The sequence below is a fragment of the Artibeus jamaicensis genome, unplaced genomic scaffold, assembly GCF_021234435.1.
Source record: "Artibeus jamaicensis isolate MK-2021 breed Jamaican fruit bat unplaced genomic scaffold, CSHL_Jam_final scaffold_474, whole genome shotgun sequence".
Classification (NCBI taxonomy): domain Eukaryota; kingdom Metazoa; phylum Chordata; class Mammalia; order Chiroptera; family Phyllostomidae; genus Artibeus; species Artibeus jamaicensis.
This window is the reverse complement of record NW_026522046.1, coordinates 9,208,983-9,234,273: the sequence shown is the minus strand read 5'-3', so window position 1 is coordinate 9,234,273 and position 25,291 is coordinate 9,208,983. Positions and strand designations below refer to the sequence as shown.

The 25,291-nt window shown below is 36.6% G+C and overlaps 1 protein-coding gene across 2 annotated transcripts in view; it reads right to left on the bottom strand.

Moving 5' to 3' along the window:
* The window catches only part of CCDC39 (coiled-coil domain containing 39), a 47,984-nt gene extending 30,113 nt beyond the window's left edge, over window positions 1-17,871 (bottom strand). For both annotated transcript variants that reach the window (XM_037136906.2, XM_053657796.1), the window contains exons 1-7: window positions 17,696-17,871; window positions 9,197-9,316; window positions 7,488-7,634; window positions 6,156-6,314; window positions 5,308-5,400; window positions 5,083-5,211; window positions 1,847-2,038 (exon numbers count right to left, since the gene is read on the bottom strand). In XM_037136906.2, the coding sequence (XP_036992801.2) occupies window positions 1,847-2,038; window positions 5,083-5,211; window positions 5,308-5,400; window positions 6,156-6,314; window positions 7,488-7,634; window positions 9,197-9,316; window positions 17,696-17,785 (930 nt within the window). In that variant the 5' untranslated portion in view covers window positions 17,786-17,871. The remainder of the gene's footprint in view (window positions 1-1,846; window positions 2,039-5,082; window positions 5,212-5,307; window positions 5,401-6,155; window positions 6,315-7,487; window positions 7,635-9,196; window positions 9,317-17,695) is intronic.
* Between the last annotated feature and the right edge of the window lie 7,420 nt (window positions 17,872-25,291).

Below are 25,291 nucleotides of genomic sequence, written 5' to 3'. Positions count from 1 at the left end.
AAGAAAAAAGAAAACAAATATTGGTGAGGATGTGGAGAAATTAACTCTGTTGGTACGGCCACTGTGGAAAATAGTATGGCAGCTCCTCAAAATTAAAAACTACTGCATGACCCAGCAATTCTGAGGTACTACATATCCATGTCCACAGCAGCATTATTCACCATAGCTAACACATGGAAGCAACCAAAATGTCCACAGGTAGATGAACAGATAAAATGTGGTATACACATAAAATGGAATAGTATCCAGCCTTTAAAAAGGAAGGAAATTTTAACATATGCTGCAACGTGGATGAATCTTGAGGATATTATACTAAGTGAAATAAATGAAATAAGCCAGTCACAAAATACTGTATGATTCTGTCCACATACAGTACTGAGGGTGGCCAAAACCACAGAAATAAAGTAGAATGGTAGTTACCAGAGGCTGGCAGGAGTGAGAAATGTGGAGTTATTATTTGATGGGTACAGAATTTCAGTTTTACAAGACAAAAAAAGAGTTATGAAGATGGATGGTGGTGATAGTAGCCCAACATTGCGAATGTATTTAACACCAGTGAACTTAAAATGATTAAAATATAATTTGTGTGTTATGTATATTTTACCAGAATAAAAAAATTGGAGAAAAGAATGTGTTACAACATGGATGAACCTTGAAAATGTTATGTAAGTAAATGAATCCAGATATAAATCCTATATTATATAACTTCATTTATATGAAATATCTAAAATAGGCAAATCCACATGCTATAAAGTAGATTAGCAGTTGCCAGGGACTGGATGGAGAGAGGGAAGGAGTGTGATTGCTAATGGGTGCAGGGTTCTTTATAGAGACACAAAAATATTCTAAAATTAGATGGTGGTGATATTTGCACAGTTCTGTGAATATACTAAAACCACTGAATTGTATACTTTAAAGAGGTGAATTATGATATATGGGTTTATATCTCAATGAATAAAACATGAATGAATGCATGCATAAATGAATGAATAAAGAAATCCATGTATTCTTTTCTGCAATTTGCTTAAACTTTTAAATGTTTAAAAATGAGTTATTAGCAGTGACATTTAACTTAGGCAAGAAATTCATTTATTTTACTTTTTTAGGATCTTCTGTATTGTTTTCTTTGTGCAGAAGAAAAATCTTTCCTTCTTTATCAGAAATTAAAAGCATAACAACTGATAGAATAAAATGCCCTGCAATATTTCAATGTCCCACCTAAGCAATGTTAATTTCAGATAAGACACAAATTTCATAAAGATCTTTTTATTGCTAACCAAGGGGATTGCGACCTCTCCCTACGGAATAACCTAGTTATTAGCATGAATGCCACAAAAGAAGAAAAGAACAAAACAGGAGTTTTTCTTTCTCATACTCTGTTTCTTCTCTTTTAGTTTGACCACTACATTGACCTACCAGCAGACCGAAATTTATTCCTGAACAAGATGAGAAACTGAATTTAAACAAGTAGCTCCACCTAGAATTTCAGAGTTAAAACCACCACACATAACTCACTGGAAAGACACTTCAAGGTATCAGCGATATCAATACTGAGTTTCACATTTCCCATTTGTCCGTTATCTTATCATTATGATTTCCAGTCTAGACCCTTCAGGCGCCTTTTGCCTCAGCTCACTAACAAAATGTGTGATCCGCAAGCTGGGCACCGTACTGCTCCAGGGGGCCATTCACACCGCCTGTGATGTGGATGTCCCCCCTCTGATGCCTTCAGCCAGGGGCTCAATCAGAGTCCCTAAAATTTCCACAACATGAAGAAATGAAACAAAAAGAACTAAAAGGCGGTTCCTTAAAGGAAAGGCTTTGTGCTTATTTTTAGTTGACATACCTCATCCTTCAGCTGATTTCTATTAGCTTCATGATGCTGATATTCCATTCTACATTTCAAAACTTTTCGATCAGCAACAGAAATTCTTTTCTCATACTCTGCATTATTTCCAGTCTCACTTTCCAAAAATTTGATCTTTTCCTTAACCAAACTTTCTTTTTCTCTTATTTCCTGCTTTATCTTCGCTAATGCCTAGGATTTAAGAAAAAAGTTAAATATATGTTTAATATGATGAACAGAACAAAAACTAAAAAGAATTTAGTTTTATTTTTATATTATCACATTTAATATTTATTTTATCAAAACTTCTTAAGAGAATGTTTTTGAGAGAGACTATTTATATGAACTAAAACAAAATATTAATATACTACATACCAAAAATACTAAGTTCATATTTTTAAAGGTCTCTATATTTCCTTTCATCTACTTGGTACTTTACTAAAGAGAAGGAAAATATCAACTGTTTATAAATGAAAGGTGACATCTAAAAGGTATAATAACAGTGTTAAAATGAAAGGTGACATCTAAAAGGTATAATAACAGTGTTAAATATTTTTTCACATTGAAAGCAGAATTTCAGTGAACTTTTCCAAATGCTTCACAAGACCAGTTTTTTTTCTTCATGTTTTACGAGTAGCACTTTACCTATTGGCTTCAATAGGAATGGCTTCACTCGGGCTTTTTGCTGCTCTTGACTGTGCAAAATTAATAGAATATACAAACTAGTAAATGAGATGTAAACAAAGTACTATAGAAACAAAGAATAAACTCTACCCAAGAGCTATTATTAAAAGGCATTATCTAAAGGTTTAAGTTAGGTCAGGCCTAAACAGATAAACGGAAATGCATAAAGACTCCAGTGTGGTTAAAGGGCAGGGTGGGAGGGCAGGGACGGAATGGGGAGACACTGAGAGAGCGGGTGTGCAGATGAAAGGGATGAGACTGGAAAGGTAGAAGTTGGAGCCAAACAGTGAAGAAATTCAATTTTTTAATCGTCATGTTAAAGAGGGTCAGCTTTTGAGCAATGTGGGACAAAGATGATTGTACAGCTGGGGAATAAAAAGATCAATGCAATATTTTAGAGAAGAAAAATGTATCCTAAAATACATTTCTTTCAAGTTTTCCAAAATGGGGTTCTACCCAACAACTTATCCTAAAAGATGGGGTTGGGGCAGGTATGGAATCTGAAATCAGTAAGTCTTAGAAATGCTCCATATCATAGTGTACATATTAGCATATTCAATGGATATACATTTGAGATGCACAGCATTTAAAAATAATTTATTTTTAGTATTTCTGTATAATAATTAACATACTATAATTGTAACATTCTATATATCTGCTGTGTTCATTCAACCAAATGACAGGTCAAAAGTTATATATAAAATTCTAGAATTTCCTGCCTTCTATAGATTTTTCTACTACTCAATCAGATGCCTTAATATCTATGTTAATGCTCACATTATTTAACAGTGCTGCCTATTCACATTTAATTTTCCATATAGGTAATGCTTATAAGCAATATCTCAAAACTTTTATACTGGAATAAAAGCATAATAGAAAAAATATTCCTAAATAATGTAACAGTTTCTTCTGAGAAGCCAATTCCAGGATCTGTGGTCAGACACTCCTGCCAAGAAGACACTGAGCAGGCAGGTACTATTCTGCAGGAAAAGGAAGAAAAGGGTCCAGTCTCTGATCTGTCCTCCAGTGATGTGAGCTGGTCTCCCTGGCTCGCCACTGCTGACTTGCACGTCTCTCCTCAGTGCTGTGTTCAGTGCAGTCCTGTTGGTACGGAAGCTGCTTCACCACGGAAATCAGAAATGTTACATATCTGGAGCCAGTTGTTCAACACTAAGCATACCTCTACCTAAGGAGCTGCTTCTTAGCACCCTCCCTATGCTCCTACAACAGACAGCCAGGAGATATCAACCTGTAAGTAAGGAACCACTGTGAATATGACAAGTTACGTATGCTCGCAAATCAGCAGGCTGCGTCAATTCAGCTGTGGGGCTGTATGAGAATTCAGTTGTGAGAATTCAGTTGTGGATGTGCAGTCTTAGATTGGACATATTTTATTAATGCAGAGGAAGTAGTCAGGAATCACTGTTTGAAAGCAGTAAGAAGTCAAGAAAGAGTAACCAACAACAGCATTAAGAATTAAGGGGAACTTATAGTTAAGATTGGTTCTCCGTTGTCTCTCTCAAGGAGGTATATACCATTTTGTTGATAAAATTGTTGGTCACTTACAGAAATTTAAAACAACTGAATAACACACTTGCAAATAACAAGTTGCATATAACAAGTAAACTGCATCCAGATATCAAATTTCCAAGCTCACTGATCTGAGCTGCTTGCCAAATAAGTGTCTTTTCGTGGACTAGATGCAGAATGTTAATATGTCTTCTCATCTACATTCCTCCCTTCTCAATTCCTTCTCCTTCCCAAATTTCCCTAGTTTTCTCATTTTTACTCACCACTATTTGACCTTTTAAAAAATATTTTATTTATTTATTTTTAGAGAGAGGAGAAGGGAAGGAGAAAGAGAGGGAGAGAAACATCAATGTGTGGTTGCACTCCGTTCTGGGGATCTGGCCGGCAACACAGGCATGTGCCCTGATTGGGAATCGAAACAGCAATGCTTTGGTTGGCAGGCCCACGCTCAATCCACTGAGTTACACCAGCCAGGGCTATTTAACCTTTTAATGAATTCCAAAAAAATAGTTACAAATTTTTGGAAAGTAGCAAAAGATAACACTAGCTCTGCATTTAATCAGTATGGTATTCCTCCCCTTCCGAGCTTCTACCCCATCATTGGTGTCTCAGCCTCAAAAGTGAAACTTGATTGCCATTCCGGTCTCTTTCCTGACTCTCCCTCCTTCTCGTGGCTCCATAAGTCCCTTCCCCTGCACCCAACTATGTGCACCAAGAGCACACACGTTAGATCCGAGGTACCTTAAACAGCCCTGTGCAAGTAGGGCATTGATTATCCACTAGCTTTTTCTTGTTCCACATTTCAGAGATAGCAGGATTTAGTTTTTGTCATAATGTCATAAATAATACATATAAAATCACATTTCTAAATGTATATAGAGTCAGCTCTGAACAACATTTACCAAAACTACTAAGTCTACAAAAGTGACTTTCAAATAACAATGTGATTTACATTTGAAATGAGTTAAATACAAAAGAGATAAATACAGCTGAACTTTGCAAGGACCAAATAACTACTTTACCAAGGCACAGTCATCAATGTCTTGATCCCTCTTCTGCATCTGTTCTATTGTGTTTTCCCACTGTTTAATGAGTTCTTGCCTTTCGTTATGAATCTTACGAAAATCTTGGGCTGCTTTCTCCAATTCTAACTGTCAAACAGAGAGCAAATAACATTTCTGTGAATGTAAGTGCTTTTGCAAACATCGCTTTGACAATTATGAAATAAAAATCTTCACTACACCAACCTGTGCACTCAGAGTCTCTGTAAGTTCGTTGTCAAGTAATTTTTTTCTTCGATTACCTTCCAAAGTCAGTTTCTCTAACTGCAGAGTCAGTGCCTATGAGCAACATGCAAAAATAAGTTGTGGTTTGTACTGATTAACTCAAAAGCCATTAGCACATCTCACATTGAGTATTATATTATATATATATGATATCTAAAACACCTACAAAATACATGTACTTTATCTTTTAACATCAAAGTGCTGCAGTTAAAACTCAATTGTTTTTTAAAAGACTTGTAACACATGTTTAAGTATGGTAGGAAAAAAGACTAAACAATTTACCACTTAAAATAACACATTTGGTATTAAGTCTATTAGAAAGTAGCATGTTTCATAATACTAAATTATTACCAGATTTCACTACAAGTAGATTTTAAATAATGATTATAATAACATATTAAATAATTAATAGCACTAAGGTCTCAAATTAGCAAAAACTATATGTAACAGTCAAGTTATGATTTAGACCAAACAAGTTAAAATACTTATACATAGTTCAAGCATAAAACTTCTCTGAAATGCTTTTGAGAACCCTTCTCAGTCAGGATTCTTAACCTGGAGTCCAAAGATCCCTAAATGGTCAACGGGCTTCAAAGGATATAAACAACTTTCAGCAAAATTTGTAAGTATTTGTATATAATCATTTTTATAGATAGAGGATACTTGGCTTTATTAGATTCTGAAAGGAAACTCTGACCCAAAAAAAGTTTAAGAACTACTACTTTAAAATTCTAACTCTGACTTACATAAAAAGGTTAACACACTACAGATTCAGAGAAAACCTAACATTACAATTTCTAATTTCTCACCCTAATTTTATTGTCATCTCGTTGTGCGTACTTCTGAAGAGTGAGGGCATCGCTGTCTTTGTGAGCGGATTCTTCTAACCAGGCCTCCAGTGCTTGCTGGTCCCAGTTCATTTGACATTTCAAACCATCCAATTTATGAGTCAATTTAAATATGTTATTCTAATATCCAAAGAGAGGGGATGGAGAGATTACAAAACATCATTTACCATATAAACTAAAATAAAACATAGTATTTCATATTGTACAGAACTTATAAAAAAAGAAAGAAATCTTGTGCCTGTATCTGACCTCCAGATGAATATACCATAATTATATAACTATTACACTTTTATTTTACTTCTTTAGTTGTAAAATAGAGAAGAAATGATTATACAAGTTGAGAACAGTAGTTGAGCCAAAGTTTGCTTGAATGGCTTTATGGTAGCTCCCCCAAAGCAATTTCGCTTTCATTCCACCACTGCCACCCCAGGTGAATATGCAATCTTAGTAAAAATAATGCACTCGATATGCTAACTAAGGCCTAACACAAATCCCCTTCAGCTCCATTTCCAACTAGATCATTGCCTCAAAGAGCCTGCTTATACAGAAATTACAGAAGCACTTTTAATTGAAATAAATATAGCAGTTAAGAAGATAAAAATATTTCTGTACCTGTATTCATTTAATAAATCAGAGTTCATAAAAGAAAACTGATGAATATACAAATACAAATTAACAAAATATACATGTGTACCCTCTCTTTCCCTTCCTTTCTCCCTAAAATCAATAAGCATATCTTTGGTTAAGGATTACAAAAATATATATGTGTGTATGTATACATATACATGTATGTGTGCATTTCATATTCATATGCATATGTAAAGAGAAGAATCAAATTTTGGAAGAGTGCTCAAATCACATAACTACGAACTAAGGGAAAAAATAGGTACAGTAGTTTAATACTATTCACAAGCTGAGAAGTTAATATGAAAGGTAAAAATTTTGAGTAAAGAATGAAATTCAAAATTAAGTGATTTTTTGTAAATGAAGCTTTTAAAATCACTTATGATAAATTATGGCTAGTATTGTATAACAAGCAACCAACATGGCATTTTGCACATAGTAAGGCTCAGTGAGTACTTGGTAAATGAATGCTGGAAAAATAAGTGTAACATTCTGTCACTGTTCCATTCAGATCACAGCTCCATGTACCTTTTATTGTCCAAGAAAACAATATAAGTAAATGTCAGGAAACTAATGAGTGCCTTTCCCATACAGAAAACAAATTCTGTTTGTTTGGTGAGGGAAGAAGGAACAATGACCCAGAATTTTAAATGACATTTCAACACATACTTCCTTATCACTTTTCTTCTCCCGCACTGAAGCCATCTCACTTTCTAGCCGCTGGATTTCAGACTTCATTCTACTCAGTTCTCTTTCAGCAATGATCTTAAAATGCTCTTCACTTTCGATCTCATGTTCTCTTGCTTTGCAAAGAGACTGCGGAAAGACATAAAAGACAGAAAGACTTTTTAAATTTTAATATTAAAAATATTTATAATAATCCATTAGGCAAAAACATAACAGTTACCACAAAATGCTTAAATTAAGTATTATTAATTCTACTTCTCTTAAACATGCACTATAATAGACTCTTTGATTCAGTGTAGTCAGTGTTGCCTATTAGTTTTAAGAAAGTTAGTTCCTAGAATGTGCTGAGAGAAAATATTGTTGTTAGTGATTTCCAGATACTATGTTGGTCTAGAAAAATTGCAGAAGACCAAGGTTTAGCCCTGGGTGGTGTGACTCAGTGGATTGAGTGCTGGCCTGTGAATCAAAGGGTTGCGGGTTCAATTCCCAGTCAGGACACATGCCTGCATTGTGGGCCAGATCCTCAGTATGGGGCATGAGTATGGGCATGTGAAATGCACATTGATGTTTCTCTCCCTCTCTTCCCCTCTGTCTGAAAATAAATGAAATCTTAAAAAAAAAAAGAAAACCACAGCTCATATTGTCTCTATTATCCTAGTTAACTGAGGTTTGACTATAATAAAATATACCTACAAATAGTCTCTCTCAAATACCCAACTCAGTAGTTTAATAACTTGAGGAAAAGATGTTGTTTCTAGTAATTTATTAATTACTCAGTCATATCAGGATTCAAAAATCTTGAGTATTGTTTAAAAGTATATTAAATGTTTAACTTTCTAATAAGACTTGTTAAAGCATGAAATTGTTACTTATCTATACTAATTACAAATTGGCATTAAAAATGACTTTGTTCATTTTTAAGAATCATATAATTTTTCAAAGAAAGGTAGATGCACTTAAAAAGATAGTTTGAAATGGAAGTTAGTAAACTCTCCAATGCTGACGTGCTGAGCTGACCAATTTGCTGGGCATCATTAGGGAATGAGGGTCTACTAATGTGTAGACTGGCCATAAAACAGACGCTCTAATTACTCACCCTAAGTTTTAACTTGTATTATTTGTATTAATTTTTCTAAATTGCATTATATTTTCCCCAGTTATCCTAAATTGTCTCCTAAATTGAACTTAACTTTTCTTTTATCTCAGGAATGTCATTATAAATTTCAGTTCTTAAACTATGCTAAAAGACTGTGGTGCCCTAAGGCCTATGGAAGTACGTGGTGTTTGCTCCCACTCCAAATGGTCCCAGTGGGCTGGCCGTGCTGAATAAGTAAAAGCAGACAGAAACTCTATTATGTGTTATATTAGGTCTGTTTCTGCTTCAAGTCATCATTTCTCACTGCATTCCTATACCGTTTCTCAGATAATCTGCTGCCTAACATTGTATTAGACTGTTTGAATGATGATTTCTCTTTTCAAATGAATTAATTATTCCTTGAACTTAGGGGTTCTAGTGACTTCCTCAAAGACTTTTCTACCTACTTTCAAATTCAAGGTTATGTTCACAATAGTTTAGTTATGCTAAATTTTCCCATTATATCTGTAGAATAACATCACAGATGTAAATGCAATGGGAGATATCCCATGACTGCATGTGATATAATTAACATGAATGTGTCAACATTATGTACCTGTGTGAATGAGAACTCTTGCTTAACATTTTTGAGGTGAGAAGTCAAAGCATTGATTCGCTCTTCATAGTCACGCAGCTGATCTTGCAAGCACGCCTTTTCATCCTGCAGCTTTGATAACTGTCAATAACAAACACAGTGATTATCTGAAGTCTACAAAATGTTTATCATGTTAAAGGATGTGAACTCAAAAGGAAATTAAAAATTCATTTACTCTGCTTTTCAAGATATCCACTTGAACTTCAAAAATCTATTGCCTTTTCAGTTATAAAATAATGCCGTGAATTAGATATTACTGTGGAAAAGTTAGCACCATATTAAAACAGAATTGAAATATCTCTCAGATCTGCAACATTAGCAGCTTCCATAGCTAAAATGCATTTTAAAGAGAAAAAATGAGATTATGTTCCATAATTAAATGGCAAGATCTCTAACTCAAACGAGAGCATAGTAATAATAGCCAAACACAACAACAACAAAAACAGATTATAAACCATAAATTTGAAAAGTAGCTAGACACCAGGCATAATATCTCTTGCATGAACAGCTATTCAAAACCAGTAGATTTAAGGCTAAGCTTAACAGAACAGAATTAACTCTCATGTGCTTAGAACCTGTTTCTTGATGTATTTTATGTCTTTGAATGATAACACCAAATAGAAACAAAACAATGTTAATACAAAAAAACTTTAGAAAAATACAAGATAGATTCTCAGGATTATTAGAGTATGTCATCCCTCAAAGCAATATAAAAGCTCAACAAAACAAAAATATGCTTCTTTATAGTCTTGAGCTATCGTCCCATAAATGGGGCTACAGACTAGGAGATGCACAACACAATTCACTGAAGTGCATGAGAAAAATATTTGAATTTTAAACTACGGAAGAAAGAAAAAAATACTGACATACCCAATTGTTATGACCTATATTTTATTAAACTTACTACATAATATTAAATGTATTTTTGCTTTATATTTCATTATTTTCCATTTTTAATTCCCTCTGTTACTTTGTTGTCCTTTTCTTTTTAATCTATTAAAAGGAGTTCTTAGTTTCTTATTTTTCATCTTACTGATGGTTAGGAGCTGAATGTGTCACCCCCAAACTCTTACGTTGAAGCCAAAATATTCGGTGCGATAGTATCAGGGAGGGATGCCTTTGGGAGGTAAGGAGTTTTACATCAGGACATGAGGGTAGGACACTCACAATGAAACTGGTGTCCTTATAATAAGAGAAACCAATGGGGCGCTCTCTCTGCCCTGTGAAAACACAGCAAGAAGACAGACATCTACGAGCCAGGAAGCCTGCTCTCACCAGAACCCAACCATGCTGACACCCTCAGAACTGTGAGAAACAAATATCTGTTTTTTAAAATCTCTCAGTCTACAGAATTGTATCAAGCAACCCAGGCCAATTAACACACTAATTCAAAATGAAGGCACTGAAGGCTATGTTTTTTTGAAGTATGAGTTGTGCTATTTCTCATGGATGTGGGTATGAAGCAGTCTCCTTTTATAGTTTTCGAACTGGTGACTTTTCCTTTTCAGGTGTTGTTTTATATGAGTGTGATCCAGGAATATATTTCTGAGAAACTTGCCTAAGGATTTATTAGTCAGCTCAGACAGCCAAAACAAAATACCACAGACTCATGGCTTAAACAACAGTAATTTATTCTCATAGTTCTGGAAACTGGGAAGTCCAAGATCAAGATGCCAATCGGTTTGGTTGTGGTGAAATCTCCCTTCCTGATTTGCAGCCTGCCACCCAGTCTTCACACCCAGTATTGAGCTCTGCTCTCTCTTTCTCTCCTCATAAGGACATTAACCCCCATCGTGAGGACCCCACCCACATGACCTCCTCTAAACCAAATTACCTCCCAAAGGCCCCACCTGCAAATATGATCACATTAAGGTTTAGGGCTTCAACATATGTAAGGTTTGGTGGGCAGGTGGTCACAAACATTCAGTCTCTAACAACAGAGAGTCATTTTTTAAATTAACACAAATTCTATTGGTTTATAATCAGAGAATGTGACCTGCAGAATTTCTATCAATAATTTCTAAACCATATTTCAAATGGTTTAACCATTTTAACCATTTCGCAAAGTACATTAAGTAGTGGCATTAAGTGCATCACATTGTTGTACAACAATCACCACCATCTATCTCCAGAAATTTTTGATCTTCCCAAATGGAAACTATGTACCATTACACACTAAGTCTCCATTCTCCTTCCTCCCTGGATATCACTATCCTATTCTGTGTCTCTATGGACCTGAGTACTCTAACTATCGCATATAAGTGGAATGGTACACTAGTTGAACTTTTGTGTCCAGTTTATTTTACTTAGCACAGTGTCTTTAAGGTTTAGCATTCATCTTCAATGCACTAAAGTTTTCATTTTGGCAAGAACATGATCTACCTTTGTAAATGTCTTAGGGACATATTTTTAATATATATATTTTCTATTTAAAGGATATATGCTGTCTCTGTTTTTATTTTTATTTCATTATTTATATCCTTTATATTCTATTTTTGCCTATTAGAATTATCCAATTCTGAGGCATTCGATATTGAATTATCTCACTATAACTGTATTTTTGTTGAGTTTACTTGTGTTTATGTGCTGGCTGCTGTGTTGTTTGGTGCATACAGCTTTATAACTTTTATTTTCTTCATCAATTAAGACTTTTATCGTTTCATAATGAACCCCCAAAAAGCAACTATTTTTAATGAAAGCATGATTAACACCCCCAATTGATCATTTCTTACCCATAGAGTTCCATAACCTCTTTCTTACATAAAAAAGTACATGCAAGACCACCAGATATTTATTGAAAACTTACATCATCTGAGAAATATCTAGATAAGCAAACAAAAAGATCCCAGAAGAAACAGATAATTAAAGACGCAAGAGAAAAGAACTAAACACACACAAACACACACTCAGAGAGATTGGAAATGATACTGTACTCCTAAAACAAGACCATGTGGTACAATAAAGCAACAAGAAAATAACTTGAAAATTAAAGAGAGGCTTGATGTACTACCAAAATAAAAACTACATTGTAAAGATGAAAAACAACTCTACACACTTCCAGAGGTTAAAAAAAAGTAACCTAAAAAGAAATGAAATTCATTGCAGGGACTTCAGCAAAGATGGAGGCATAGGTGGATACACTGTGCCTCCTCCCACAACCAAAAGAAGGACAACCAATTTAAGAGAAAAACCAACCAGAACTGCCAGAAAATTGAACTGTATGGAAGTCTAACAACCCAGGAGTTAAAGAAGAAACATTCATCCAGACTTGTAGGAGGGGTGGAAACAGGCAGCCAGGGCAGAGAGGATTTGTGGCAAGGTGGTTGGAGGACCCGGGCAGGCAAGGCAGCAGCTCATGGACTGGGCGAGGTGGCAGCTGGCAGAGCAGACAGTCCCATATTTGCATGCGGTTAAACCAGGAGAAACAACTTGGGAGCGAGGCTGACCATGCAACCCAGGGTTCCAGTGAAAGGAAATAAAGCCTCAAAATCTCAGACTGAAAAATCCCGTGGGGGTTGAGGCAGCAGCAGGAGAAACTCCCAGCCTCACAGGAGAGCTCACTGCAGAGACCCACAGGGTCCTAGAATGTACACAAACCCACCCACCCTGGAATCAACACCAGGAGGGCCTACTTTGCTTGTGGGCAACAGAGGAAGTGACTGACAGCCTGCTGAAAGCTGAGCAAATGCCATTTTTCCCTCTCAGACCCCTCCCCCACATACAGAGTCACAGCGCAATGATGTGAGTTGCCCCACCCTGGTGAACACCTAAGGTTCAGCTCCTCACTACATAACAGACCTGGGGAGACAAAAAAAATGGCCCAAATGAAAGAACAGATCAAAGACCCAGAAAAAATACAACTAAGCAACTATGAGATAGCCAACCTATCAGATGCAAAGTTCGAAACACTGGTAATCAGGATGCTCACAGAATTGGTTGTGTGTGGTCACAAAATAGAGAAAAGAGTGAAGACTTGGAAAAGTGAATTAAAGAAAAATGCACAGGGAATCAACAGTGAAGGGAAGGAAACTGGGACTCAAATGAATGCTGTGGTCCAGAAGGAAGAAAGAAACATTCAACCAGAACAGAATGAAGAAACAAGAATTCAAAAATATGAGGAGAGTCTGAGGAACCTCCAGGACATCTTTAAATGTTCCAACATCTGAATCATAGGGGTGCTAGAAGGAGAAAAGGAACAGCAAGAAATTGAAAAAAAACTTATTTGAAATGATAATGAAGGAGAACTTTCCCAATCTGGCAAAGGAAATAGACTTCCAGGAAGTCCAGGGAGCTCAGAGAGTCCCAAAGAAGCACACGCCAAGGCACATTATAATTACATTACCCAAGATTAAAGATTAGGTGAGAATCTTAAAAGAAGAGAAAAGAAGACAGTTACCTACAAAGGAGTTCCTGTAAGACTGTCAGCTAACTTCTCAAAAGAGACCTTGCAGGCAAGAAGGGGCTGGAAAGAAGTATTCCAAGTCATGAAAGGCAAGGGCCTATATCCAAGATTGCTCTATCCAGCAAAGCTTTCATTTAAAATGGAAGGGCAGATAAAGTGCTTCCCAGATAGAGTCAAGTTAAAAGAGTTCATTATCACCAAGCCCTTATTATATGAAATGTTAAAGGGACTTAACCAAGGAAAAGAAGAAGAAACAGTCTGAATAGTTTCAAACTGTTCAAACTATGAACAGTTTGAAATGACAAAAAAACTCACAACTATCAACAACCAAACCTAAAAAAAACAAAAACTAAGGAAACAACTAGAATAGGAACGGAATCACAGAAATGGAGATCACATGGAGGGTTATCAGAGGAAAGGGGGAGGGGAAAGAATAGGGGAAAATATACATGGAAGAAGCAGCATAAATAGTAGGTACGAAATAGGGGGAAATTAAGAATAGTATGGGAAATGTAGAAGCCAAAGAATTTATATGTACCCACGGACATGAACTAGGGGTGGGGGAATGTAGGTGAGGGGGAGGGCAGAGGGGAGTGAAGGGGGGAAAATGGGGACAACTGTGATAGCATAATCAATAAATATATTTTTAAAAAGAATAAAAAGCATTCTAACATTACAATACATACTACTGGAATAGGGCAATATTTTCCAAATTCTACTAATTATTTTTAATGTGGAATTTTTTACCCAAATAACTATCAAATGTTAGAGCAAATAAAAACATTTTATTGTTTTTATTTCAACTGTTTACCTCCCATATACCCTTCTTAGGGAGACACAAGAAAGTATTCCATCAAAAAAAAGAGAATAAGCCCAAAAAGAAGAAGAAACATGACCTGGGAAATAGAGCGACAGGCCAGTTGGCGGGGAGGGGGGTGCGGGGGGAGAGAATTCCCAAGTTAACAGTTTGGACTTAGGTCTGCAGGAAAACTCTCCATATTGGAAAACATAGGACTGCAAAAGGAAGGAGCAGGAGAGAAAGTATCTTGAAGATCTGATATAAGTTTCAAGCAAGCAATGCAAGCAATCAGACTGGTGACTGAGGATGCAAGGAATTGAAAACGTAGTACAATGGGCCCTTCTTTTGAGGGTAGAACACAACCAGTCAAAGAATGAGTCCAAAAGAAATAGTGAAGAAAAGATAAACTGAGTAAAAGTGGCTACATTAAGGACAGTGAAATCATTTTAAATATAAAACTAATACTAAACACTTGCAATAAATTAAAGGCATTAATAGAATGAAAAAAATAAGCTTTGATAATAAAAAATAATAAAACCCATCTTTTAATGGGATAAAAATGTGGCAAGAAATAAAAGAGATAAGAGAGCTAATGTCTTCATTTAAAAGATGAAGGAGCAAATAGTCAACCCGTACTGTCTAAAACTGGGACAAAATTTTTTTAAAACAACAATTTAACCATTTCATTTTTCTCTTGTGTAGTTTTTCTTAATGTTAAAGAAATTTTTTAGCAATCACTATCTCTTGCAATCAAGCAATATCTGAAATTGAACAATTCCTTTTTTTCCTCTCTTAAATGTAACTAAACTTAAATTTAAATTTTTGTGTTAAAAATAGCATATATAGCCCTGGTCAGTGTGGCTCAATTGGTTGGAGCATCAGCTAGTAAATCAGATGGTCGCAGGTTTGATTACTGGTCGGGGCACATGCCTAAATTGTGGGTTTGGTCCCCAGTCTGGCGGCGCATAAGAGGCAACCCATCAATGCTTCTCTCCTTTTTCCCTCCCTTCCCCTCTCTCTAAAAACAATAATATTGTTTGTTTTGTTGACTAGGTTCCACTTATAGGTGAGATCATTTGTCTTTTACCGCCTGGCTTATTTCACTTGGAATAATGCTTTCCAGTTCCATTCATGCTGTTGCCAAGGGCAGGAGTTCCTTCTTTCTTTCCGCTGCATAGAATTCCATTGTGTAAATGTACCATAGTTTTCTGATCCACTCATTTACTGGTGGGCATTTAGGTTGCTTCCAACACTTGGGTATTGTAAATTGTGCTGCTATGAACATTAGGGTGCATAGGTTCTTTTGAATTGGTGTTTAAGGATTCTTAAGGTATAACCCCAGCTGTGGTATTGCTGGGTCAAAAGGCAGACAAACAAGCAAGCAACATATAACCAGAAACAATGAAATAAAGGACAAACAGACAATAACCAGAGGAAAGGGAGGACACAGTTAATGGGGGAAAATAAGGGGAGGTCCATCAAAGAACATGTATAAAGGACACATGGACAAAGCCAAAGGGGATAGGTTCAAGGGTGGGAGACAGGGATGGATAGGGTGGGGGGCCATGGTGGGGTGAAAATGGAGACAACTGTACTTGAACAACAATAATAATTTAAAAAAAATAATTAAAATAAAAACAATAAGCATGCCCTGGGTAAGGATAAGAAAAAAACCCAGGATGCATAGTAGTATTCCATTTTTTAAATATTCCTGATTGACTTTCAATCTATATATTGTAGACCATGATGTCTAGAATATTTGTTTATGCCATGATAGTCACTTCTAGGTCAACAGTACATACTTTTGGGAGGCAACATTTTATATTTTTTATTTTATACACTTCTATCTGAATATCTTCAATGTATAGGAGTTGCTTTTTCAATATCAGAATTTATTCAGATGAAGTAATTATGGCTCCTCATGCTGCTTCTTTTTTATTGCTCTGTAATATTTTTAAATAGCTAATACAAGTGATACGTACATAATATCCTGTGAGGCAAGTATTATGGCACTAATGCCCAAAACTAATGTTTGAATGGAACTTTAGCCTATTAATACATTAACAGGTTAAACAACCTATTAGTGGACCAATAAAAGACCTATTAATGTATAGGTTGATTACCTATAGAGCTGCATAACAACCCTATCTTCGGTTTACAGAAAATGATACAGGCTCGGTGCTGGTAAGTAGGATCTAAACCCAGGGCTGGATACTTCTTAATCTTACTATGCCTCAGTACTTAATGCTAGATCTCTTAACATTCCCAAATGTTGCCCTTCATTGAAAACAAAAACTGAAGCCATCTAAATTAAGCATGAGTAAACAGGTCAGGATATTTTGAAAAAAGAGCAATAGATTTTTATTTTCATTTTTATTGTATCTTTTCCATTACCATTTATCCCCCCATACCCTCTTCCACCTCCACTCATCAGTCCCCCACCCACAATCACCACATCATTTTCATTTTTCAGAGGACAGAAAACCTGTCCCATTCCTTAAGTAGAGTAAACATCATCTGTGCTTGGATCCTCTTCCACCCAACACGTTGTCATGTGATGGAACTTTAGACTGGCTGCCGAAGGTTTTTTCAAGTTTCCTAGCTGGGCGCAATTTTATTTTGAACAACTATTATGCACTGGTTACAAGCTGATGTAAAATATTCCCTACAACTAAAATATTTTACGATGTTCTGTGACAACTTAATCCCCCATTTGAAAAGCTGCACATTTTACATTCTTACGGGAACGTCCCTCTTAAAAACATTTCGAGTCACTTTCAACTCGAAACATCATAGGCAGAACTCAAAGAGAAATGTCACCAAAAGAGTTTTGTTTATACACATCCGCAAATAACTGTTGCTACGCAAACCATAGAAGCCCCATTGCAAAACGCGCTTAATTCTGAGGAAAGAGAAAGTGCGCGCGGGAACCAGACTTTCTTCTTCCGTCCAAGAGTCTGGAAATGAATACATGAAGGAGAAGAGGAGGAGGGAGTAAAGATTCAGGTTTTATAATCCTGAATATCAATGATCGTTTCAATACATTTGTAATGCTTAGCAAGTACAGAAAAGGGCAGACAGGTGAGGGGGAAAGTTGAGGTGGTGCCGAAGAGCGTTAAAAGAGAAGAGGTGGGACTAGGGAAGGAAAGGAGAGACGTAAAAAGAGGGGGGTATTACTGCCAATTAGAAAATGCACCTCTGCTCCCCCCCCCAAAAAGACCCCCCCCTTCTTCCCCAACCCTCTTCACCTGATCCTCACCTGATTTTCCAGTAACTTGTTCTCCTTGTTCGCAACTGGGATAGCAAACCCATCCTCCCAGTGCAGCTCTGCCAGAAATTCGCTACTCATGACGGCAAACGGTACAGGTGTAGCGAAAAGATCCTCCTTTTTGTGAGGCCCATCAGCAGCGTCCAAAGCAACCCGCCACGCCCGCAAAGCTTCTTCGTGGTTGCTAAGGGCTTTTGTTCGCGCCCTTAGTTACCAAGCAGGAAGCGCTCAAACCTGGAGGCGAAACTTCCGGTTGGGAATTCCTTCGCAGAAGCCTCGCAACCCTTTTCTAATTAAGGACCTAGGGAAGCAAAGCAATTTACTCTTCCAGGGCTTTGCAGGGGTAGCCAGGCGCCAGCATAACTTCCCCTGAAAGTGCAGCTCCGCATAGTTCCCCCGGCGCAGTCGCCAGGGGTCCACAGGTACCAGAATGGCATTGAGCTACGCGACTGCAGGATCGACGGTGGAAAATGAGAGATACCGAAAATAATAACCGGGGCTTTCTTTGCAAGTGGTGTCTGTTGAGTTGAGTTTCATCCATAGATGAAATCTCGCAGGCTGAAAAAGACTTGTGTTTTGAAGCAGAATTCTATTCCCAGAATCATTGCTGGGAGTTGTGATCTGCTTTAATCTAACGCTGTTCCTTACCTGCTTCCCTGGAGTGTCCTCGCTGGCCGTAGAGATGGCAAATTTATAGCGAAGAGTTTGTTGGTTTTCCTGCGCCACTCTATACTTTTGTTTTTCCTTACGGTTTTGTTTGTTAACATTTACAGATCTTTAATTTTGCATAAAAACCTGTATTTCTTCCTAATCTCAAAAAAGGCTAGGAAACACAGAGCCCACAATATCTGCTGAAGAGGCGCCCCCTTTAGACTGCAAGGGCGATTTAAATTACCCGCTTGGTTGGCACTCAGGCATTTGAGTTTATAGCCTCTGTTGTGTATAACACCTCAGAACTGGAAAGGACAGCACAGTCAACTAATGTAATCCTTTCATTTTTAAAAATAAATAAACTGAGGTTCTCCAAGAGGAAGTCATTAAAGTAGATATTCTTGGCTGGAATACCCCCTACCACTGCAACGTGAGCATAAATTAATTTTGCGTATTCAGTAAACTGTTATGTGTGTGTGTGGGGCAGATGCCCTTTTGAATTTTATTTCACTTTGTATTTTATTCATCGTCTTGACTTAGCATTCATATTTTGCCATGTTACCTTTCTCTCTATCTTTTGGTGAAGTATTTAAAGTAAATCACAAATATCATGACATTTCACCCCTAATAACGAGCATGCATCACTGTTTAAGGTTTTCTAACATAAATATAGTATTACTATCACATCTGGCAAAAATACTAACAAGATTAAAATTCTTCAATATCATCTAATAACCATTTCATATTCATATTTCCTCAATTATCCTGAGAATCTTTTTACTGTTGATTTGTAACTGTACTGTTGAAACTCTCTTGTAGTAGTTTTGTCTTTGTGCTTACATGGTTTTCCATATATTTAATCTTATGAATTTAGAAATGTCTTCAAAGACTAGAATTAGCAAGGCATTTTTATTGCTACAATACCTAAATTCCCAAGGTGGTGGGGGGAGAAAGACTCAGCTTATAGAGGGAATTTGACCTGTGTGGAATAATGGCATTTTAGATCTTCAATAACCTTATGGAAGATCATCTTTTATTTTATAAGAGTTTAGTCATTCCTTCTAATGAAAATGTTAGTATTCAGTTCCTCGTGTGAACACCAAGGCAGCTGGCTTGGCCTGTACAGACCTCAATGTCAGCCCTAGCTGTCAAAGGCATGACTGCAGCTGTTTTTGCTGTGGGCCCTCTAGGCCCCAAAGACCTAAGAGTCTGGCAGCCAACTCCCCACAAAGAGTCCTATCTCCCATATCTCAAGGACTCTATTTCCTGAGTTTCAGGATGACAGTTACACAATGTTGAATTTTAGACAAAATTTCTATGCATTCTCCAAATTCTACGTTTCTTTCTTAAAACAATAGTCCTGCTTCTCCACTTTATCACCATAGCTTTCTATATCAATGTCCCACTTATAATTTTACAGCTTCTAGATACCAATTCTATTTGAATTTATTTTTATCTAGATTTGGAAATAAAACCCAAAGTTTTACAACTTTGTCGCTGACCATGAGATATTCAATTTAATCCCAAAATGCTCCGGTAGATGTTAGCCTTCCACTGACTTATTCTCAAGTAGATAACCTTATGCAAATCAGGTTGTTCAGGCTAAAACATAAAGAGATCTTTGTTCTGCAAAAACAATGTGATTTTAATTGAAATATATATACATATGTACATCTATGAAAGAAAAGGTAGCCTTCACTTCTATGCCAATCTCATTTGCAAGAGGCTGTCGCTGTTTTGTGTTTCTGCTACCAGAATATTTTAAATGAAGCTATAACTATATACTATTAATATATATAACTATATATATTAACTTTCCTATAGAAATGGAGTCATATTACAAATATTCTTTTGCCAATTTATTTTCCACTTAACAATAGTGGCTATGTTTCCATGTCAGTACATTAGATCTTTGGTCTTTCACTAGCAGCTTAAAATCCAGTATTATTAACTTTGTAAACAATGCTGCAAGGAACGTATTTATAGTACTGAATTAATCATTTCTAGTGTATACTTATCTTCACATTGTAATATCTCTGAATATCACCTTTCCAATCTGTGGTATCTTAGGTTTGATGAATAAGATATCATCTTACACACTTATATATGCATTTCTGCTGAACATATTCTAGAAGTCAAATTAATGGAAAAAATGTCTAAACAATTTTATACATACCACTAAATTATCCTTCAAGACATCTTTACCAACAGAATATTATAGTATCTTTGCATATTCTGGAGATTATGAAGCATTAAATATTTTACAACCCAAAAATAAAAATGATATTTCTTTGTTGTGTATTAACAATTTTATAATTATGAGTGAGATTTAGCATCATCTTATTCTGCTAAGAATTCCTTTATCATATCCTTTGTTCATTTTTTCCCCATTAGGTGGTTTCTTCTTATTGAATTATTGCAGTACTTTATATGTGATAGATAGTATTCCTTCTCTGTGCATGTGTATGTATAATATTTTTACCCCAATCTGGGTTGTTTTTTGGTTTCTTCAACTTGGTTTTTAATACATTCTGCCATCCACACCTGGGAAACTGCTCTTGTTGTCCTTAGTGTGCTTCATAGTCCAATGAATATGTTCATCATCAATCAACTCACCCAATCTATGAGCTGCATTCAGTTCAGCTCTTCCTTCCCTATTAAAACATGTCATTCTCTTGGCTTTTATGACTCTTTCTCTGTCAGTTTCCCATTAAACTTTTCAATCTCCTTTGCTGCTTTCTCTTATCCTGGTTGGTCTTCTAATATTGCTGTTCCTCAAGACCCAAAGCTGGTCCCTCTCTCTACTCTTCTTTTCACAGTTGCTTCCTCAGTATCATATTTGTTTTCACTGCTTTAAATCCTATGGCTGTTATTTTTTAATGGCCCCTGTTAATACTTCTCTAGCCTAGGTGTCTCTTCTGTACGCCAACCTTGTATCCAACTGCCTACCCGACAATAGGACAATTCCATTGAAAAAGTTTCTAGATATCTCTTCCCTGGCACTCTATCTCAGCTTTAAAGATAGTGACTGCCCCTTTTATCTGCTATTTCTACGTTCTTTAGAGTTTTCTTTATTTCTTAACAGCCAATCCCTTATTACTCTAACCCTCTGTTACAGTTAACAATTATTTATATTAAACTTTCCCTTTTAAATTATCACAGGGTTTCTCTCTCCTGTGTGGACTCAGACTGATCCAAGTCTATACTTTTTTATGTCATGCTGTTTTTCCCTCAGCTTAATGTTTTTGATATTCACTCATACTGTGGTATGTATCAATGGTTTATGTATTTTTATTACTGAATACTATTCTCTTCCATAGATATAACACACTTTGTTTACATACTCCCTTAATCCTGAACACCTAGGTTATTTTAGGGTTTTGGAAATATGAGTAAAGCTGTTATAAACATCTTTGTACAAGTCTTTTTAAAAATACCTTTTATTTTAGAGTAATTTTTTTAAATAAATTTATTTATTTATTTTGAATTAATTATGCTGTTACAGTTGTTCTATTCCCCCCTTCATTCCCCTCCACCCTGCCCTCCCAACCCCACCATTACCCCCCTTTAGTTTATGTCCATGTGTCTCAAGTCCTTTAGGTTCTATATTTCCCATACTATTCTTGCCCCCCCCCATCTATTTTCTATCTACTGTCTATGCTACTTGTTTTCTGTACCTTCTCCCCCCGTCTCCTCCTCCCACTCCCCTGTTGCTAACCCTCCTTGAGATCTTCATTTCTATGTTTCCACTCCTGATCTAGCTGTCCTTTTAGTTTGCTTTCGTTTTAGGTGTGGTTGTTAATAACTGTGAGTTTGTTGTCCTTTCACTGTTCATGTTTCTTTAACTTCTTTTTCTTAGATAAGTCCCTTTAACATTTCATATAATAAGGGCTTGGTGATGATGAACTCCTTGAATTTGGTCTTATCTGAGAAGCACCTTATCTGTCCTTCCGTTCTAAATGAAAGTTTTGCTGGGTAGAGCAAACTTGGTTGTAGGTCTTTAGATTTCATGACTTGGAATATTTCTTTCCAGCCCCTTCTTGCCTGTAAGGTCTCTTTTGAGAAATCTGCTGACAGCCTGATGGGGACTCCTTTGTAGGTGATTGTCCCCTTAGCTCTTGCTGCTTCCAGGATTCTTTCCTTCATTTTAATTTTGGCTAATGTAATTATGATATGCCTTGGTGTGTTTCTTCTTGAGTCCAACTTTTTTGGTACTCTCTGAGCTTCTTGGATTTCTTGGAAGTCTATTTCCTTTGCCAGATTGGGGAAATTTTCTTTTATTATTTGTTCAAATAGTTTTTCCACTGGTGGTTGTGTCTTTCCCCCTTCTGGTACCCCTATAATTCGGATATTGGAGCGTTTAAAGATGTCCTGGAGGTTCCTAAGCTTCTCCTCATTTTTCTGAATTCTTATTTCTTCATTCCTTTCTGTTTGATGATTTTTTTCTTCTTCCTTCTGGTCCACTCCATTGATTTGAGTCCCAGTTTTTTTTTCATCTCTATGGTTTTCCTGTGGAATTCCATTCATTTCCCTTAATTTAGCCTTCATATGTTTCTCTAATTTGTGGCTATAGTCCACCAGATCTGTGAGGAAGCTGATGACCAGTGTTTTAAACTGTGCGTCTGAGAGATTTGCTATTTCTTCGTCACTTAGATTTATCTGTGGGGCTTTGAGGTCTTCCTGCGACATTTTTGGTCTGTTCTGGCCCTTTAAGTGGGAGGAGCGGCGCCTTGGACTCCAAGGTCGCTGGGTTGTGACGCTGTATGTGGGGGCGTGGTCAGAGCGGGGAAATGGCAATGGCGCCACCGCCGCCGCGGCCGCCGCCTCACTAGGTCCAATCCTGGGTTTGGAACCCGTGCGACTGGATTCGCGCGTCTGGATTCCGCGCCCGGGTCGACTCCTTTGTAACTCCTCACCCGACGCCGGTTTCGCCCCTTACCGGTCGGGCCGAAGAATTTGTTGTTAGCGGACTTCCGAAAAGTTCAGTTTTCCGTGTTCTGGTTGTGTTTTCTGATGCTAATATTTAGTTGTCCCTAAACTTGGTTGTGTGAGGAGGCAGGCACATCCACCTTAAACCTCCATCTTGGCGGAAGTCCCTTTTTTAGAGTAATTTTTGATTTGCAAAAAAAAATTGCAAAGATAATACAGGGTCCCCATATATCCCTCATCCAATTCAGTTTCCTCTAATATTATAATTATGCATTACCAAAGTACATTTAGCAAATCAAAGATGCAAACAGTGGTGCATTACTTTAAACTAAACTCCAGATTATCCAGTCCTTCCCTTTACATGCTTTTCTTGTTCCAGGATGCTATCCAGCACACCACACTGTGTTTGGTTGTACCTCCTCCATTTTCCCTGTCCTGTGACAAGGTATCAGCTTTTTCTTTTTCCTTCCTGGTTTTTCTTCCCCCATGATCTGGACAGTATTGAGAAGTACCAGTCAGGTACTTTGTAGACCAGCTCTAGATTTGGTTTATCTGATGGTTTTCTAATAATTAGCCTGGAGTTATGGTTTTGGGGAAGAAAACTGTAGAAGCAAAGTGTACTTCTTATTCCATCATATTGGGGGCTCATGATGTCCTCATAACATTACTAGTGATTTTAATATTGATCATTTTGTTAAGTGAGCATTTGCCAGATTTCTTTATTATAAAGTTACTATTTCCCTCTCATACTCTATAAATAATTCACTAAATTCTACCTGACCTCAAGGAAGGAGATTATACTCTACCTCTTAAAGGGAGAGTATCTTCATGTGTTATTTGAAATGTTCAGTAAGAGTATCTCTTTCCCACTTATTAATGTGTTTGATTATTTACTTGATCACTATAGATTTATATATATATATATATTATCCTTTGTATTATAATCTAAACCACACTATTTTCTTGCTAAATTTATTCCAGCTTTGTACATCGGCCCTTATGTCTTTCTGACCTGTCTTTATCCTTTGGATTTTTGAGCACCTCCCTACTTTCTGGCACTGCAAATGCTCCAGGCTCATCTTGTTACGTTCTCCTACCCAGTCTGAGAATTAACCAATTTTTCCAGCAGTCCTGGTTCCTTTTATCATAGAATGGTATTTAGAAATGGAGCTCTGGGCTCTAGGTATGTTGGCTGTTACTAGGTTATTATTTCTGGGTCCTCTCAGCAGACAGAACTAGGTAATGTATGTATGCATATAGCCCAAGAATTCATACATATCTGTGATTGTCTTTGTATCTCTCTACCTGTATAAGCTAAACATTAATACATACTGATATCTCTGACTCCAATCTGATACCATTGATTTGTTTTAGTCTTCTCTTTTTACATTGAGAAACTTTGCTCCCACCATCCATCATTCATTTACTTATTTGTTCAACTCTAAAAATGCATTTAAAGTAGTTTTTAAATTATTAACGCATACCCTCACTACAAGCCTTTTAAAATGACATGTGTTTTGGTTTTTTTTAATATAAATGCCAAGGAGTATAACTGTGGACTATAGAGAGTTTGAGTGTGTTTAGTTTTGTAAAAACATCTCAGACCTTTCTCAAAATAGCTGTACAATTCTAAGACTATCTTTTTAAAAATGTTTTTAAAATCAGATTCTTTCAGGTTAAAACTCTTCAGTGGATTCCAAGCTTAATTAGAATTAAATCTAAACTCCTTAACCCAGTCTACAAAGTCCTATGTTGTCTGATCCCTGTGTATTTTTTAACCTTATTTCTTGCCATTTTTCTCCTCATTCACTTTCAGCCACCTTGGCTTTTAAACACTGTTTTGTCAGAGCCTCAGAAAACCAAGGAGTGTTTCAGCCTTGAGGTCTTCACATATGCCGATCCTTCTACCTGGAATATTTTCCTCCTGTATAGCTAGTTTTAGAGTATTTGTCAGACTTCTGTATTCTTTAGTTTATATATAACATCTTTAGAAAGGCCTTTCTTGCC